At 35.7% G+C, this 16,149-nt stretch overlaps 1 protein-coding gene across 1 annotated transcript in view; it reads left to right on the top strand.

Moving 5' to 3' along the window:
- Window positions 1–12,936, top strand: part of LOC124803008 (ATP-binding cassette sub-family C member Sur) — a 415,616-nt gene extending 402,680 nt beyond the window's left edge. Inside the window, exon 27 of the mRNA XM_047264118.1 lies at window positions 11,961–12,936. Coding sequence (XP_047120074.1) covers window positions 11,961–12,116 — 156 coding nt within the window. The 3' untranslated portion in view covers window positions 12,117–12,936. The remainder of the gene's footprint in view (window positions 1–11,960) is intronic.
- Window positions 12,937–16,149: the final 3,213 nt, after the last annotated feature.

Genomic DNA, 16,149 nt, shown 5'->3' with positions numbered 1-16,149 from the left:
AATTATCCAGTGAAAGTCAATTTCCAAAAGCCATATTAAGACATTTTAAGGGGGGATGTAACAGAAATTGTAAACATTTATTTAAAAAATCATTACAGCCTTATTTATTAATGTACAAATCTAAGATTTTGCATGTATAAAGCAAAAGAGTTTAGTTTTAACGAAAAAATATAATAAAATATGCAGGATTAATATTTTGCCAGAAATATGAATTATAATTTTTTATTGTCTTTTTTTATAAAAAGCCATAACTCAAATTCTAATCATGTCATTAATCTGAAAATTTTATTGTAGTGTCCTGAGAAGGTTATAAGACCACTAAACTACAGTTATTAATTTATGGTAAAAACTGTATCATCAACAGAGTTTTTAATTTTGCACAGCTAAAATTAACTTTTTTTCTACATAAACTCACCTAAAAATCAGAATGTAATTGCAGGATCTCATATTTTTTAGTTCCAGGGAGACTGCAACATGCTGCAAACAGCTCACGAAAATTTCATAGTATTTAAGGTATATAATTTTTGAGAAAAAGCTTCTAATAATGTAAAACAGAGAAAATGAGATTCAAAGATTTTCTTCTCATACTTCTAGATGTAGTAAGCTTACCTCAATTTTAAAATCCTCCATGCTGATACTCCTCATCCTCCAGGTTTCTCTTCCCCCCTCTTCGAATCTGCCTGGCCTGTATTTGCAGGTTCTATATGCATTGGCTCATTTGTTGTGAGTTATTTTGTTGTGAGCTTAAAGAGCTCTGATCTGTTAGCTTTCTTGACCCTTTTTTTAGATTAGATTTACTTTCATTCCAATTGATCCGTAGTGAGGAGATCCTCCAGGATGTGGAACATGTCAGAAAAACAACAATACATAACAAATATTTACAACTAAAACAAATAAGCTAATGTACCATTCCACAGGTCCCAAGTGGAATGATCGTCATTTTTTAATGAACACTATATGAAAGTCATTTTACAAATACTAATGCACTGAATTTAAAATAAAAAAGTTTTTTATTTATTTATAAGGTAATAAACATGTAATACAACTACTATAATACTTATTTACAATGAACACATTCCTGCACTGAAATGGTGCAGAAGTTAGATTGTACTTACTTACACACACACACACACACACACACACACACACACACACACACACACACACACATTTACAATGAACACATTACTGCACTGAAATTGCGCAGAAGTTATATATATATATATATATATATATATATATATATATATATATATATATATATATATATATATATATATATATATCAATGGAGTAGAAGGAATTTTGCACCAATAAATCCTTTAGGCTTCTCTTAAACTGAATTTCATTGGTTGTTAAGCTTTTTATGGCTGCTGGCAAGTTATTGAAAATGTGTGTTCCTGAATAACGCACACCTTTTTGTACAAGACTAAGTGACTTTAAATCCTTGTGAAGATTATTCTTATTTCTAGTATTGATTCCATGAATTGAGCCGTTGGTTTGAAAAAGTGATATATTTTTAATGACAAATTTCATTAAGGAATAAATATATTGGGAAGCAGTAGTTAGTATCCCTAGTTCCCTAAACAGGCTTCTGCAGGATGTTCTTGAGTTCGCACCACATATAACTCTTACTGCACGTTTTTGTGCCCAGAAAACTTTAGCTTGGCTTGTTGAATTACCCCAAAAAATAATCCCATATGGCATTATGGAATGAAAGTAAGCATAGTATGCCAGCTTTTTCATTTTTATATGCCCTATGTCTGACAAAATACGCATTGCAAACAGAGATTTGTTAAGATGCTTCAGCAATTCTGTGGTGTGCTCCTCCCAGTTGAATTTATTATCAGGCTGTAATCCCAAGAATTTAACACTGTCCACTTCTTCTATCTTCTTGTCATCGTATGTTATACATATACTCGTGGGACACCCCTTACAAGTTCTGAACTGCATGTAGTGTGTTTTTCCAAAGTTTAGTGACAGAGAATTGGCTAGGAACCAGTGATTAATGTCCGCAAATATTTTATTAGCTGATCTTTCTAAGACTACGCTTGATTTGCTATTTATTGCAATGTTTGTATCATCGGCAAACAAAACAAATTTGGCATCTGGTAATGTTACTGATGAAAGGTCATTGATATACACAAGAAAAAGTAAGGGCTCCAAAATGGAACCTTGTGGGACCCCACATGTAATTAGTTCCCAGTTGGATGATGCCTGATAGCTTGATACATGTCTCTTTCGTAATAAAATTTACTTGAAAGGATATTGTGATTTACACAGTCAAATGCCTTTGAAAAATCACAAAATATACCAGTTGCCTGCAATTTTTTGTCTAATGAATTAAGCACATTTTCACTGCAAGTGTAGATAGCATTCTCAATATCAGATCCTTTTAGAAATCCAAACTGTGACTTTGACAGTATGTTATTTGAGATAAGATGGTTATAAAGCCGACTGTACATTACTTTTTTGAAAATTTTTGAGAATGCTGGCAACAGTGAAATTGGACAGAAATTTGATGCTATTTCTTTATCTCCCTTCTTAAACAGTGGCTTAACTTCAGCATATTTCAGCCATTCAGGAAATATTCCACTGATAAATGACTGGTCACACAGATAACTTAATATGTTACTTAGCTCAGAATCACATTCTTTAATTAACTTTGTTGATATTTCATCATACCCACTAGATGTTTTTGATTTTAAAGATTTTTATGATGAACATTATTTCTGTTGGGGTAGTGAGGGTCAAATTCATATTATGGAAGTTGCTTGAAATTTTATGGTCTGAGGTATTCCATAGCAGCATCTACCGAACCTGACAACCCCATCTTTTCAGTAACAGTTATAAAATGTTTATTAAAAAGTTCTGCAACACTAAACACATCTGTCACCAATGTATCATTTACTCTTAATGCTATTTGTTCCTCTTCATGTCTGGTTCTACCGGTCTCCTCCTTCACTATATCCCATATTGTCTTTATTTTGCTATCTGATATGACTATCTTTTCCTTGTAATATATTTGCTTTGACATCCGTATTACAGTCTTTAATATTTTGCAGTATTTCTTGTAATGTGCTATAGCATCAACATCGGAACTGTTTCGGATTGACAGATGCAGTTTTCTTTTTGTTTTACAAGATACCCCTATTCCTTGAGTAATACATGTCTTTTTTGTAGAGTTTGCTCTAACCTTGGCAAGTTTTGGGGGAAAATAGTGTTCGAATAAGGTAAGCAGTTTATTAGCAAAAGTGTTATATTTTTCATTCATGCCATGAGGACTGTAAAAATCAGTCCAGTGAATGTCTCTGAGGAGTGTCCTAAAATAATCAATTTTTGGCTTATTGATTACCCTCTTGAGCTCAGATTTAACAGATTTTATATTCTGTTCAGTATTAACATTTAACAGAAGGAACTGCATGTCATGGTCTGAGAGGCCATTGACTATTGGTTTTGTAATATAATTTTGTTCATTGGACTTTTGTATAAATATATTATCAATGGCTGTTTGTGAGCAAGTGGCTACTCTAGTGGGGAACTTTACTGTGGGAATTAAGTTGAATGATAGTGTTCCTAACTCGAATAAGTTCTTATTGGGAGAGTCTTTAAGGAAATCTACATTGAAATCACCAGCAACCACTGTTTCTTTGCTTTTGGTTGTTAAATGGGCCAGTACAGCTTCAAGGTGGTTTACAAACAGATTAAAGTTACCTGCAGGTGCTCGATATACACTTAATATTATGAAGGATTTTTTGTGAAATTCTAATTCTGTTGCACATGCTCCCATATGCTGTTCTAGGCAAAATTTATGAACGTCTATGTTCTTAAATTTATGACAGTTCCTAATGAATGTGACAACTCCTCCTTTCTCCATTTCTGATCTACAAAAGTGAGATGCTAACCTAAACCCTGTAACACTTAAAAGTTCTATACCAGTGCTCACATGATGTTCAGAGAGGCAGATTGTGTCAGCTGGGTTTGAAGACTCTAATTCACCTAAGCAGATAGTTGATTCATTAATTTTATTTCTCAGTCCTCGAATATTTTGATGCAATAAAGATAGCTGACATTTCACATTGACTGAGTTAAAACTTGGTAGAGTTATATCTGCTGACTGTTGAAAATTCTTAACTAATAGCTGTTTATGCTGATGTAATAAGCTGGAATTATGTTTTTTGATTTCTTTCTCAAACTTAAGGTTTGTCTCAGTTCTAATCTCTCTTAAAATTTGCTTTCTTTCTGTCCTCCCTACCCTAAAAAAGGGTCTTTTCTGAACCCTATAACCACTGGTATTTTACCACTCATGACAGTGCCTCCCCTCTTTAACTTTTCTGCTATTTCCCCAGCCAATTTACCCTTCCCCTTCCTGTTGAGGTGAAGGCCGTGCCACCCTGGTCTCGTCAATGGTGTAAAATGCTTTTGTTGTAGCTGCATCATAGATGCCTATTTAGAGTACTTCAAGTCCACAGAGTGTCCTTTTTGAGCATCTAATCCAAATTAAATTATTGAGGCTTTCATTTGCATTTTGTGTCTTTCCGTGAAGACACTTCCTCAATAAACCAGAGTTTGCAAGAAATCTTAATGTGGGCTTAATTGCATTCATAACAGGTTCTAGCAATGACTGTTTATGTATGTCTCATCTCTGTTGCTGAACTTCACCAATCGTTTTTCAGACACAGGTTGTGCATTGGTGTTTGGTCAGTGGGTAGTTTGTGGAAAAAAAACTGCCCATACAGTACGCCTCATTGCCTCTAAATTGCGTGTGTTTTTCCTGATAGCTCTCCCATAAAATAACTGCAGAGAATAAATTTCTTTCAGTGTAAGCTTGCCTTTTCCTCCTAGTGGTTTTCCATCCTCAAGTACTTCACCTTTCTTCTCTTTCAGCAAGCAACGAAACCCACCACCAAGCCTCTTTTGGATGTGGCCAACACATTCCAACTTTTCTATTATTGTATTGTATGGATTTTTATCTGTTACAGCTTTGAACGAAGAAAATTCCCCATCACCAAGGTATTTAGTATATCTGATACCATACTGGTCCTCAGATCTGGAGAACATCCTCACAACTGCAGCAGCCACCACTTGAGCCACTATAATTTTTAGAGCATGCTTACTGCATGCTTTTCTTGCCACAGTTTCTCACTGTCTTCGTTGTTGGACATTTTCCTTGTTGCACGCTGGTGACAGTATTTAGACATAATTTCTACATCAGGGTGTATACGTGGACAAGGTAAAAAAAATCCCGTGTTTTTCCCGGTGAAGAAACACACTTTTTCCTGGATGAAAAGGCACTTTTTCTGTGTTAAGTGGCAGTATACTTTCCCACGGAACTGTAAAGCTTATCAATCCATTTTTGCGCCCAAAAAAAAAAAAAAAAAAAAAAAAAAAAAGAGGTGCTAATTTCTGTTATTATGATACGCTGCAGGTTTTAGTAATTACGATAGTTTCCTAAGCCTTGAAATCGAGATTGTGATGATGCCCTTTTAGGCCAATCATAACTCATGTCACGTGATCTCTCCAGCCGATAACAGCAGATATTCAGAGCATAGGACACGAGATGTAGTCATCCAATAGCAACATCACAGTTAAGTAGTGCCAACAAAGAGACAGGAAAAGTTTAAATTAATATACATAGTGTAGGTACAAGAAAAGCTAAGCTTTCACTTATAGTATTGATCCTGAAGATTAATAAGCTACAAGAGAAGCTAATCTTTCACATGTAATATTGGTGTCTATTTTGTGTGTGTTACATTTTAGGATCCATCACACAAATGTGCCAGTAAAATTTAATATAATTACATAAATTTCTGGTCTCCAGTTCTCAAATTGTTAAATTGTAGCCGAGAGTCAAACGCTCTGTGATTTACGAAATTCATCGTACGTTCTCACACCCAATCTTTGAAAGTAACGCATTTCAAGCCACCATTCAAAATATTTTCCCGAGACGTGTTAGAAATAGGTTCGTTTCAGCAGTTGCCAGAGAACAGGCATTACTGCGCTTGTGCAAATATGGTAGTAGAAATCCCGTATGTCCATACGTATAAAGCATTATAGTGTGTTTAAAATAAGTTGCAACTTCTGACAGTTTAGTACGGAGCGAGTGGAGGGAAGCGTAGTTGCAAGCCAGTGAGAGCTGGGCACTTCAGCAGATGACCACAGTATAATGCGCGGGAACCTAGCAGGCTCGCTTGACTGCGGGAACAGGAAGTCGTAGCGCAAGCCGACTGATCTGCAATCTTTCTCAAACGATTTTAAACAAACTATTTTGTAATAAAATCTGATTCTCGCACATCTTATAGTTTAATTCGTCAGCTTCATGATGACCCTATCATTTCGTTAATGGTAATAGTTCTTGCCATATTTCGATAGTACATAAACTACGGTACTCCAAGAAATCTGTAGTTCGCAATCAAAAATAGGTGTCGCTATGAATTTGTGTTTTGTGCTTGTTAGGTTGTACGTTGCTGCGTTTTAAATGTAGACAATACATTGAATTATTCTTTAAACTTTGGAGGATCGCTGTCTGTTTCCAATCTCGAGAAAATGGAATGTATGTTAACCACACCATCACGAACTCGTGCGTCGATGAAGAAACTAGAATGAAATATTCATAAATTCCTCGTATCTTATAAATGGTTTGACATATCGAAACAAGATTTGGTGAATGATAGCACGCAAAGTTGAGAGTGTTTTGCCATATGATTAATATGAACTTCCATATCTACTGAGATATTCAAGCGAATACAGCGAAATAATGTAATTATTGAGGGCATCGATAGCTGGTGAAATGCGAGTTGCTGTGGGTTTTGCAACAATATAAGTCAAGAAGTTACACATTTATTTTTATACTGACAATTGACTGTTATAAACTATTGACCTGACTTGTACAGTTTTTATTTGCACTGTTTGAGGATTCTTTCGAAATTTTAAGTCCATTAGAAAATTTGGGAGATGAATATTTCTAAACTCTGCTGTGTTTTGACAAAGAAGCAGATTTAACATCGGAACAAGATAAGTATTCCTCGAAACCCATCACAGTCCTTCTTCATGAATCAATGTCTCATCTTGCCTTTTTGATATGGCTGACAACTCAAGTTTTTCAGTCTCAGTGAGCTTAAATTCTTGTTGAGTTTTGCCAAATCACTTTTCACCTAGACCCATATACTCCGTAAGGTTTAAATGAGCATGGTAAGGAAGAAGCCTGCTGGAACCATGCCCTTTACGGTCGGCCAGTTCGTAGACCTGGTAGCATGAAGTTTTGGCTTATACAGAACTACAAGTTCTATTAACTTCCCCTTGTACTTGCTAGGTCCAACTTTATCTCATGGAACATTTCTTTGTAACCAGAGAAAAGTATTTGCTCTCCTCCACTGCATTCTTGGAGCTGAACGGTGATCCTGGACGACCTTTTATTGCAAATTTCTTATTCAGATGTACTGCGCTGTTGTTATTAATGCAATGCTATCACAAAACGCTTCTTCACAATACCTGATGACTACAGAACATTTCTGTGCCACAAATTCGACTATATTACGAGAGCTGACAAACGTTCACACATCTTATGCGTGATGCCACGTGATATTGTTTATTCATGTTGTGGCAAACAGAGGCCCTTTACCAGACGAACCGCCGCGGGCGTGGCAGGGTAAGTTGGCTCGCCATTGTTGTTACCCGGGCAAACGTTAAAAGTCCCAACTAATTTTAAACGCACCATAATATATCTTACATTAAGTCATAAAAGAAACAGGACATCAGAGGATACTCCAAGAGCATCGGTAGTTGTTAAACCATACTAATATGTACAGTGTGTACATAAAGTCCGGGAACACTTTCAGTTATTTATTGCACAAGAAACAAACATTGTACAGATATCGTACATATATCATTTTTAAGAGAAACCCTGAAAGATTTTTTTTCATGTATACCGTCACAGTGTAGTTTGGTAATTTGCTGATAGCGCTGGTCGCAAACAGGGCGAGTGCAGGTAAGGAGCGAACTTTCTGTGTGTTGGAGTTCGACAAAAACAAGTGTGCTACAGCTGTTCAACGGGTGTTTAGAACCAAGTACGGTAAGAAGCCACCAACAAGGAACGCCATTTACCACTGGCACAACAAATTCGTTACAGCCGGTTGCTTGAGCCCGGCAAAGAGAAGCGGACGTCCCAGTGTGAGTGAAGCGAATGTGGAGCGCGCATACGAGAGACATTCACAAGGAGTCTAAAGAAATTGGTGCGTCGTGCATCCCATGAACTTAAAATGGCTCCAATGTCAGTGTGGAAAGTCCTGTGACAGAAGCTGTCTATGAAACCAGTCAAATTGGAGCTAGTGCAGAAGCTCAATGACGGACGACAAAGACAAGCGTTTTGAGTTTTGTTCACAGTTGCAACAATTGAATGAGGATGGGGATGGCATTGTTGATCGCTCAATTTTCAGCGACGAAGCCACTTTTCACACTAATGGGGAAGTGGACAGGCATAATTGTTGAATCTGGGGTACAAAGCATCCACACGAATGCATTGAATTTGAGAGTGAATCCTCAAAGGTATATGTTTTTTGTGCCTTATCATGTCGAAAACTGTACGGGCCATTCTTCTTCGCCGAGAGCACTGTCACTGGATATTCCTACTTTGACTTGTTGCAGCAATGGCTGATGCCTCAAATGCAATTGAATTCTCTGTTCAGCTTTCAGCAGGATTGGGCTCCACTCAATTTTCATCATGAACTTCGTGGGTACCTAAGCATGGAGCTGTCGCATCGATGGATTGGCCGTGCTACAGAAGGGGACAGCTGTTTCATGAAATTGCCTCCCCGGTCACCAGATCTCACCCGTATAACTTTTTTCTGTGTTGACATATTAAAGATCTGGTGTACGTACTGCCCCACTATGTGATGTAGCAGAGCTCCGGGAGAGAATATGGGAAGTGACTGTCAGAGTCAACGAAGCCGTGCTGGGACGGGTATGGCAAGAATTCGATTACCGTATTGACGTCTGCCGGTTACTCATGGTTTTCATATCGAATGTTTGTACAAAAACTTTCCAGATTATCTCTTCAAAATGCAATATGTATGACATCTGTACAATGTTTGGTGCTTGTGCAATAAATAATTGAAAGTGTTCCCAGACTTTATGTATGCCCTGTAAAATTCGACTTGAAGTGCATACTCGTATGTCCAGATTCACAATAAAGTAGGCCCCGACCTGATATTAAATTTTCCTGAGTGGTTTTCGGGATGTAAATTTTCTTAGGGTGCCGGTACTGTGCTATCTCATGTTTGGTTCTTTATTATAGCAAAATGCCATGCATACCAGAAGATGAAAACGTGCACTTGAAATTCAGCGAACAGTTGAAACTAGCCTATACTGTGGAATGAAATGCTTTGTTTCAAACAAATTGACTGCCTCGGTAGAAAAGATTAATAAAAGCCAATTTTCTCTAGCAGACCGATGAAAATAACTTCATTGTTCTGCAAGGCGATTGTTGCTTGACTGCCAAAAACGTGGAAATGAAATCAAATCAGAAAACTGAAACAAATGATATATTTCAGCCTTCCATAATTATGTGAATGTATTTTAATTCACCTAATGGCTCCCAGCCACAGAAATCCATTCGGTTTCCATTTGACGTGGGAACTGTACAGGAACAAGGCGAGACTACCCCCCCCCCCCCCTCCCCCTCCCCCCTCCCAGTACAACTCAGAATGCTCTGCGCATGCATAAATCTGGCAACTTGGGTGCGCCAGAAAAATTTTTTGCATTTAGCATCTGGCTTCAAGTAGCCAGAGAAGATAAAGCTCATATGTGACTGAGCTGTACATGCGCCGAGTCCACTGGCAGCTGCTCAAACTAACCTAATGTAAAACAGTTGAGACTTCACGCTCATCATAAACAGTTTGTTGTTACGAATTAATGCAGTCTTCTTCCTAGGCCGTCGACACATTTTGCCCTTGGCAGACGCTTGCGTGTGCAGGTGCTTTGTTGTTGTAAATGCCACATTTCTTTTGGAACTCAAGTTTTATTTTGGTATTTCTCTCGTTTATATTTGATTTCTGCAGTATTATTCTGCAGTAGTGGGATAAAGATACATAATGTTAGAATATCAGTTCTTACCAGTCAAAATTACAAAAAAATAACTGAAAATTAAAACCATGAAAAATTCCCATTTTTTCCGGTTCTCTCACGGATGAAAAATTTCCCGGGTTTTTCCTGGATTTCCTGGGACGTATACACCCTGTACATCTAAAACTTTACCTGAATCAATACCAATAACAGATGCAACTCCATACAGAGATGTGTGACCCCTTTTCATCCAGGTCTCATCCACAGACACACACAGGTCAGTAACTTTTATAGGAGATTCACTGTCATGAATATCTATCTACTCCAGGATCTATTTCTTTTTGGTTTATGTCCACCAGTTCCTTCACTGCTTTCTTCATAGAACTTTGGCAATATCACATACAGCATCAGACATTTCTTTATGTATTTTTTCAAACGTTGCACAAGGTGGAAGCATGTTTAGAAAACCATACAATAAATTACCTCCTTCCCTGCCCTGTCCAAGGCATCTCAGAGCATATGCTAACCTAAAATTGCTTTCATAGGTACCAGTGTTAGTTTTGTTGGAGGAGGAAAATGAAAACACATAGCCACACGAATTACAAATTAATTAAAAATCACAAGTTATTCCCACTCTTCTTTGTGCAACAACAATCATGCATTCCATATTTTTAAAGCTAACACATGAACATGAAAACTTTTAGTCTGGCAGAGAAGCTCTAAATCAATAAGTCTGAATCCTGTGGCATCCATATCAACATCATTCACACACTTGTACAATTATCCTGTCCCAAGTTTCGAAGCTGATCCTGAGAGCTTATGTTATTCATTTCAAGCTGCTTCCTCTTTTTTGTTGGCAAAACGATTTCCATGAAACCTCCGTTTCCTAAACAGTTTTTCCATGACCCATTATGCATAAATCTTGACTTCCACCTAAATGTTTGCGAATTCAACCTTCCACCTACAAATATGATTTAGTATTGTCAAAACATACTAAACCACATACAAGAAAGTTTTCATGCAAAGATATAGATGTCAGCCAAAGACATCGAAAGAAAACAGTCTTCACACTGGCGAAAATTCCACTGAAACAAGCAGTTTCCCAAATGCAAGAAAAGGTGGGCGTGGTCACCAGTGCAGAGTGAATCAATTTAACAATTTAAAAGCATATCTAAAGCTGCTATCGTGACAAAAATCACACACAACATAGATTAAGCTATGTAGATCAAGAAAATAATATTTTTGAAAAATCGATTTTTTGGACCAAAATCGATTATATCCCCCCTTAAGTAAAGAACTTACAAATATAATTCAGCCCACTCTATAAAACACTTGCAGGGACTGTACAGACAAGATTAGATTAGTCAGGTTCTGCAGAGGCATTGGAACGTGAAGAAAATGTGACATGTGGTTCCATGCACTTCAAAATGAATATTTATTTAGATTGAGTCTGAGTGATCCACCCCAAATTTTCAACTTTCACCAGCCAATATCTCTTAAACCCTCATTTCTCTTTTAGGAAGGAACAGAAGAACTCTCGAGAGCTTGGAAAGTAATATTTTTTCCTATTTTTAAGTGTTTATATTGACATCAACTTAACTGTAATTTGCTTCTTGAAGTTTATTGACACAGTTTTCACAATGGAATCTTCTGTCTAAGAAAAATATATACTCCTTATTTACTCTTCATCAACATTGGCATTATTTTCTAAAGCCTGTATCAGTTCAGTAGTATTGTTTAGTTTCTTATTTCTTTCCATTTTTACCCATTGTACTCTGCTGATTTAGTATAACAAACAAAAACACAGGAATTCTGACCATTACCGTATTCTTGCTCCTGGACTTTTTTTATTTCCATAGCTGTTGTCATCATTTAAACCATACCTTTCTTTTTTTGTATAGCATCGACTAAGGACAATTCTGAATTGTGATCGCATCCTAGTTTTGGATTCTGGCCGCATTGTTGAAGATGGGACACCTACACAACTACTTAGTAGGTCTATGGGCATCTTCTCTTCCTTGCTAAGAGCAGCAGAAGAAGATGGCATCTGTACCTGAAATGTATAGACTCATTACTTTTTAGTATCTTATGAACTTGATTATTACTTCAAGGAAACCAGAAGAGTACCTTTGTAAATTTTGCATTTGGCTTGCAGTTTGTTGTGAGTGAGAAGTCCTTCATCTATTTTTAAAGAAAAATGACTGTAGGTAGACAAAATGTTTTGTATACAGACTACTCCATAATTTATTTTTTCATTTTAATCTAAGAAGGTCTGAGCTTAACAGATAAGAGAAATGTACAAATAACTTTTTCTTATTTTATTATGTGGAGTTTTTGTGTGTAAAAAACAGAATTTATTTTTATGGTGCTGATCTTGTATATCCTGATATTTTTTATGAAATCTTGATATTAGTTACGAGGTTATGTACTTAAATTCACTATTGTTTCATAAGTATTCGAGAACAGTCTGAAAGCTTCTGATCTCTAGGTAGCTAATCTACTGTTCCTCATAGCTTCCTTCTACTTTCATTACATTTCTCCGCAGAAATATGTATCCCTTTACTCTCTGTATTTTACCTTTGTATGTATTTCAGTTTTGTGATTTAGTATTTAACAATTATATTTTATAAAAAAAAATTAAATTTACTTAATGTTTTTTTGAACAAACTTCTCTCTTCTTCAAACATTAAAAAAACTTTTTTCTTAATTTTTTGTTGGCTTTAAACCAATTTTACACCAAACATTAAATAAACATATTAGTTTATAGAAGGAAAGGTATTGTTTACTTCTACTTCAAATTTGAAAATCTTGCAGTGATTACTTATACATCTGTCTATTTCTAATCAGTGCAAAGTGTCATATACCGTTCATTTCTTGGATAAATTGTGGGTCATTACTCTAGCCTTTTATTTTACGAAATGCACAAGATACAGCTTTATATATGGCCTTCATTATCCCTACTGGTTTTGGTTAATAACCATCATCACAGTACAAAAGTTCATGTATTATGTCACATCGGTAATGCAATGTTATCAATACAGCCCAATCAGAACTGCTGAACATCAAAAGAACAAACGGATACCCACAGAGGTGATGTTTCAGATGTGAAAGCGCAATTATAATCTGTATGTTAACAAAAATATATATTCTAAGGAACTATTCTACACATGAAACAAACAAAAAAGTCCGATTACTAGATCAGGATAACTGGACAACAGAAGTGAAAGATTAAATTTAATTTTTGCGGGACAATTCTGAATGGAATTAACAGAATTGCCAGTAGGGCTCAAGGCAATTTCCAATTATTGGGTTCTGAAAGTGCGTGGGCTCTGTATCAGTTATTCACATCGAAGAATGCTGATATGTGCAGGCTGCATACTTCTGGGCCCAAATGCTATACACATGTGCTGTAAAAAACTGGTGCAGAAGGATAACAAGCGGTCACTGTTGCCTACAAACTTGTCAAAGCTTGACATCATGTCAAGTGGAAGTAAATCTGTGACAGCTGAATCATCATTCTAATGTGTTTTTATTGCAGCTTGTTCTCTCATTTGCCTTATATTGATTACCGGCTTACTTAAAATTATTATGAACTTACAAAGGCTGTGCACAGCTCATAAACTTCAAGGGTTACTCTGCAACTGCAATGGACCTGAGATTTTCATAACTTTAGTGAAGCTGGTAATCATTACAAAGACAAATGCGACAATAGACCACAAAAAAAATTAGAATTGTTGCTTATGCTGAAAATGTTAGTATTTGTCAACTATGAATAAAAGTTACTTGACAAGTCATTCACAGAAGAGAAATTGTGTTTTAGCCATAACTTGTTGGATAAATTCTGAGATTATTTTCAGATCAAATCAACATCAAATATAGACATTTCTGTGGTGGATTCTTGAAGCAGAGAATGTTTTTTTTTTTTTTTTTTTTTTTTTTTTTTTTTTTTTTTTTTTTTTTTTTTTTTTTTTTGTCAAACAATGTATTGATGGAAAACTTCATCATTATAAAGGTACACTTGTTGGTTGGATTTTCAGTTAATGTGAGGACATTGACCATCATGAAACATTTAGTCTAGTTGTTTGGCATGCCATTATTACAGCAGTATTAAATATAGTTGCTAATGAAGATGCAGAGGTGGTATATTAAATATTGTTGCTAATGAAGATGCAGAGGTGGTATAGTTCGATTTGAAGTCATCGTTTTAACTGAAGGAAGAAATATGCATGGAACAACCTGAGGAATTTCACGATGATGCCAGCAGAGTATCCAAACTCTTTATGGCTTCAAAAACAATCCTCAACATTTGTCATGTTCTCTAGATCCTCTCCAGAAGGAGAACTTTCAAGGATGTGGAATGAGGCAAGGTATACATTAACAAAACAGAAGCAAATTGTAAAACGTTTGTGCTGACAATAAACTATCATTAAAATGCTTAATGCTACTCAACTCATGCTCATGCCAGCTAACTTTAATCAAGTAAATCATATAGAATGCGCCTACTTAAAGAAAAGCAACTCTGTAGTCATTACACTAAATAGCAGCTGTTTATCTCCTATTGGGAGCTTATATTTACTTGGTTACATTGCTATTTTTCAAAGAAAAGAGTAATGTACATCAATAAATACTGAGCCCTGCTTACAGTTGAAACATTATTGCTCACAATTAATTGAAAGTTTTACCTCACAATTTGAAATGTCCTCTTTATAACACAGCATTACTTGCGAATGAAGGTTTGGAGTTGGAAATGCTTTGTTGACCCTACATAGGTTTACCAAATGTCCAGGATTACATTGGACAGTCCTGGTTTTTTCAGAGCTGTCTGTGGTAATATCTATGGTTGCAAAAATATATGGGGTTCAACAATTTTATGATGAACATTTATTTTTTTTATTTTAGCCCTATATGTTCAAGATCTTAGTTTTAAACATTCTCTTATAGTTATGCTTCTCTCAGTTAACCTTTTCGCTTACTGTTAGTCATTTGGTGGGGCAATGTGTTTGTGCTGTTTTCATGTGTGAAGTAACTCACCCAATCATTGTTGATAATTTTATTTGTCTTGACTCTTGTTTTTGCCTCATCCTTTAGCAGTGCACAAGAGAAAGTGTGTGTTTAATGTTGACCCGCAATATGAAAATAATTTTTTGAAATTGTACTATGACAGTAAGAATGGATGTGCTTATTGGACATTTTGTACTGGAGAATTTTGTGTTGCACATAAAGGAAACAGTGACATTGGAGACTACATCAAAATAGCTAAAAATGAGAGTGCCACTAATGCTACCACTTCAGCTGCCATATAAGATTTTTAAAGCCAAAGATGGGAATTGTGATCAGAAGTGTGCTGCTGAAAAGGCTATATTTCTATAGACATGAACTCAATTTCAAAACATCAGACTGCACATCTAAACAGTTAGATGACCAAAAACTTTTATCTGTTAGAGCTGAAACTGAGGCAATTATGGGTAATGTTATTTCACAATTTATAATTGATAACTTATGAATGATAATGTATTGCTTTTTTTGGAAAACATTAATTATGTAACAGTAATGATGGACAGCTCAAACAAAACTGAAGTAAATCTTGTTCCTGTTCTTATAATTTATGAAATACTTTAGTCTGGAGGAGGCTATTCAAGTTAAACTTTTAAGTTTCAATAAAGTGTGAGGTGAAACTGCTCAAATTTTGACTCAGTGTCTTTAGCAGTGTGTAAAAAAAATATAAACTTGAAGTGAATTTGGTTTGTTGTACTGCTGATAACACTAATTAATTTTAATGGTGGGAAGAGAATGGGGAATGAAAATGTGTTCATAAATTCCAGTGTGATTTACACAGATCTATTTTAGTAATTTTGTTCAAACTACTTTGTACAGAAACCATGTCTGAAAAAAGTCAAATCAAGTGAAAAGTATAATGATACAAATAAATGAAGTTTAATGTTTCAGTAAACTGTTAGGATTTAATTAATTTCGAAAATCTGTCCTTGGCTGGACCCAAAAAATGTTAATATGTCCTTGGTTGGACCCAAAAAATATGGTAAGTCTAATACCATTTGATGAATCAGAGGTGTTGATAACTGCTGAATAATT

The sequence above is a fragment of the Schistocerca piceifrons genome, chromosome 1, assembly GCF_021461385.2.
Source record: "Schistocerca piceifrons isolate TAMUIC-IGC-003096 chromosome 1, iqSchPice1.1, whole genome shotgun sequence".
Classification (NCBI taxonomy): domain Eukaryota; kingdom Metazoa; phylum Arthropoda; class Insecta; order Orthoptera; family Acrididae; genus Schistocerca; species Schistocerca piceifrons.
Note: the sequence above shows the minus strand (reverse complement) of the source record. Positions and strands in the feature narration are given on the sequence as shown.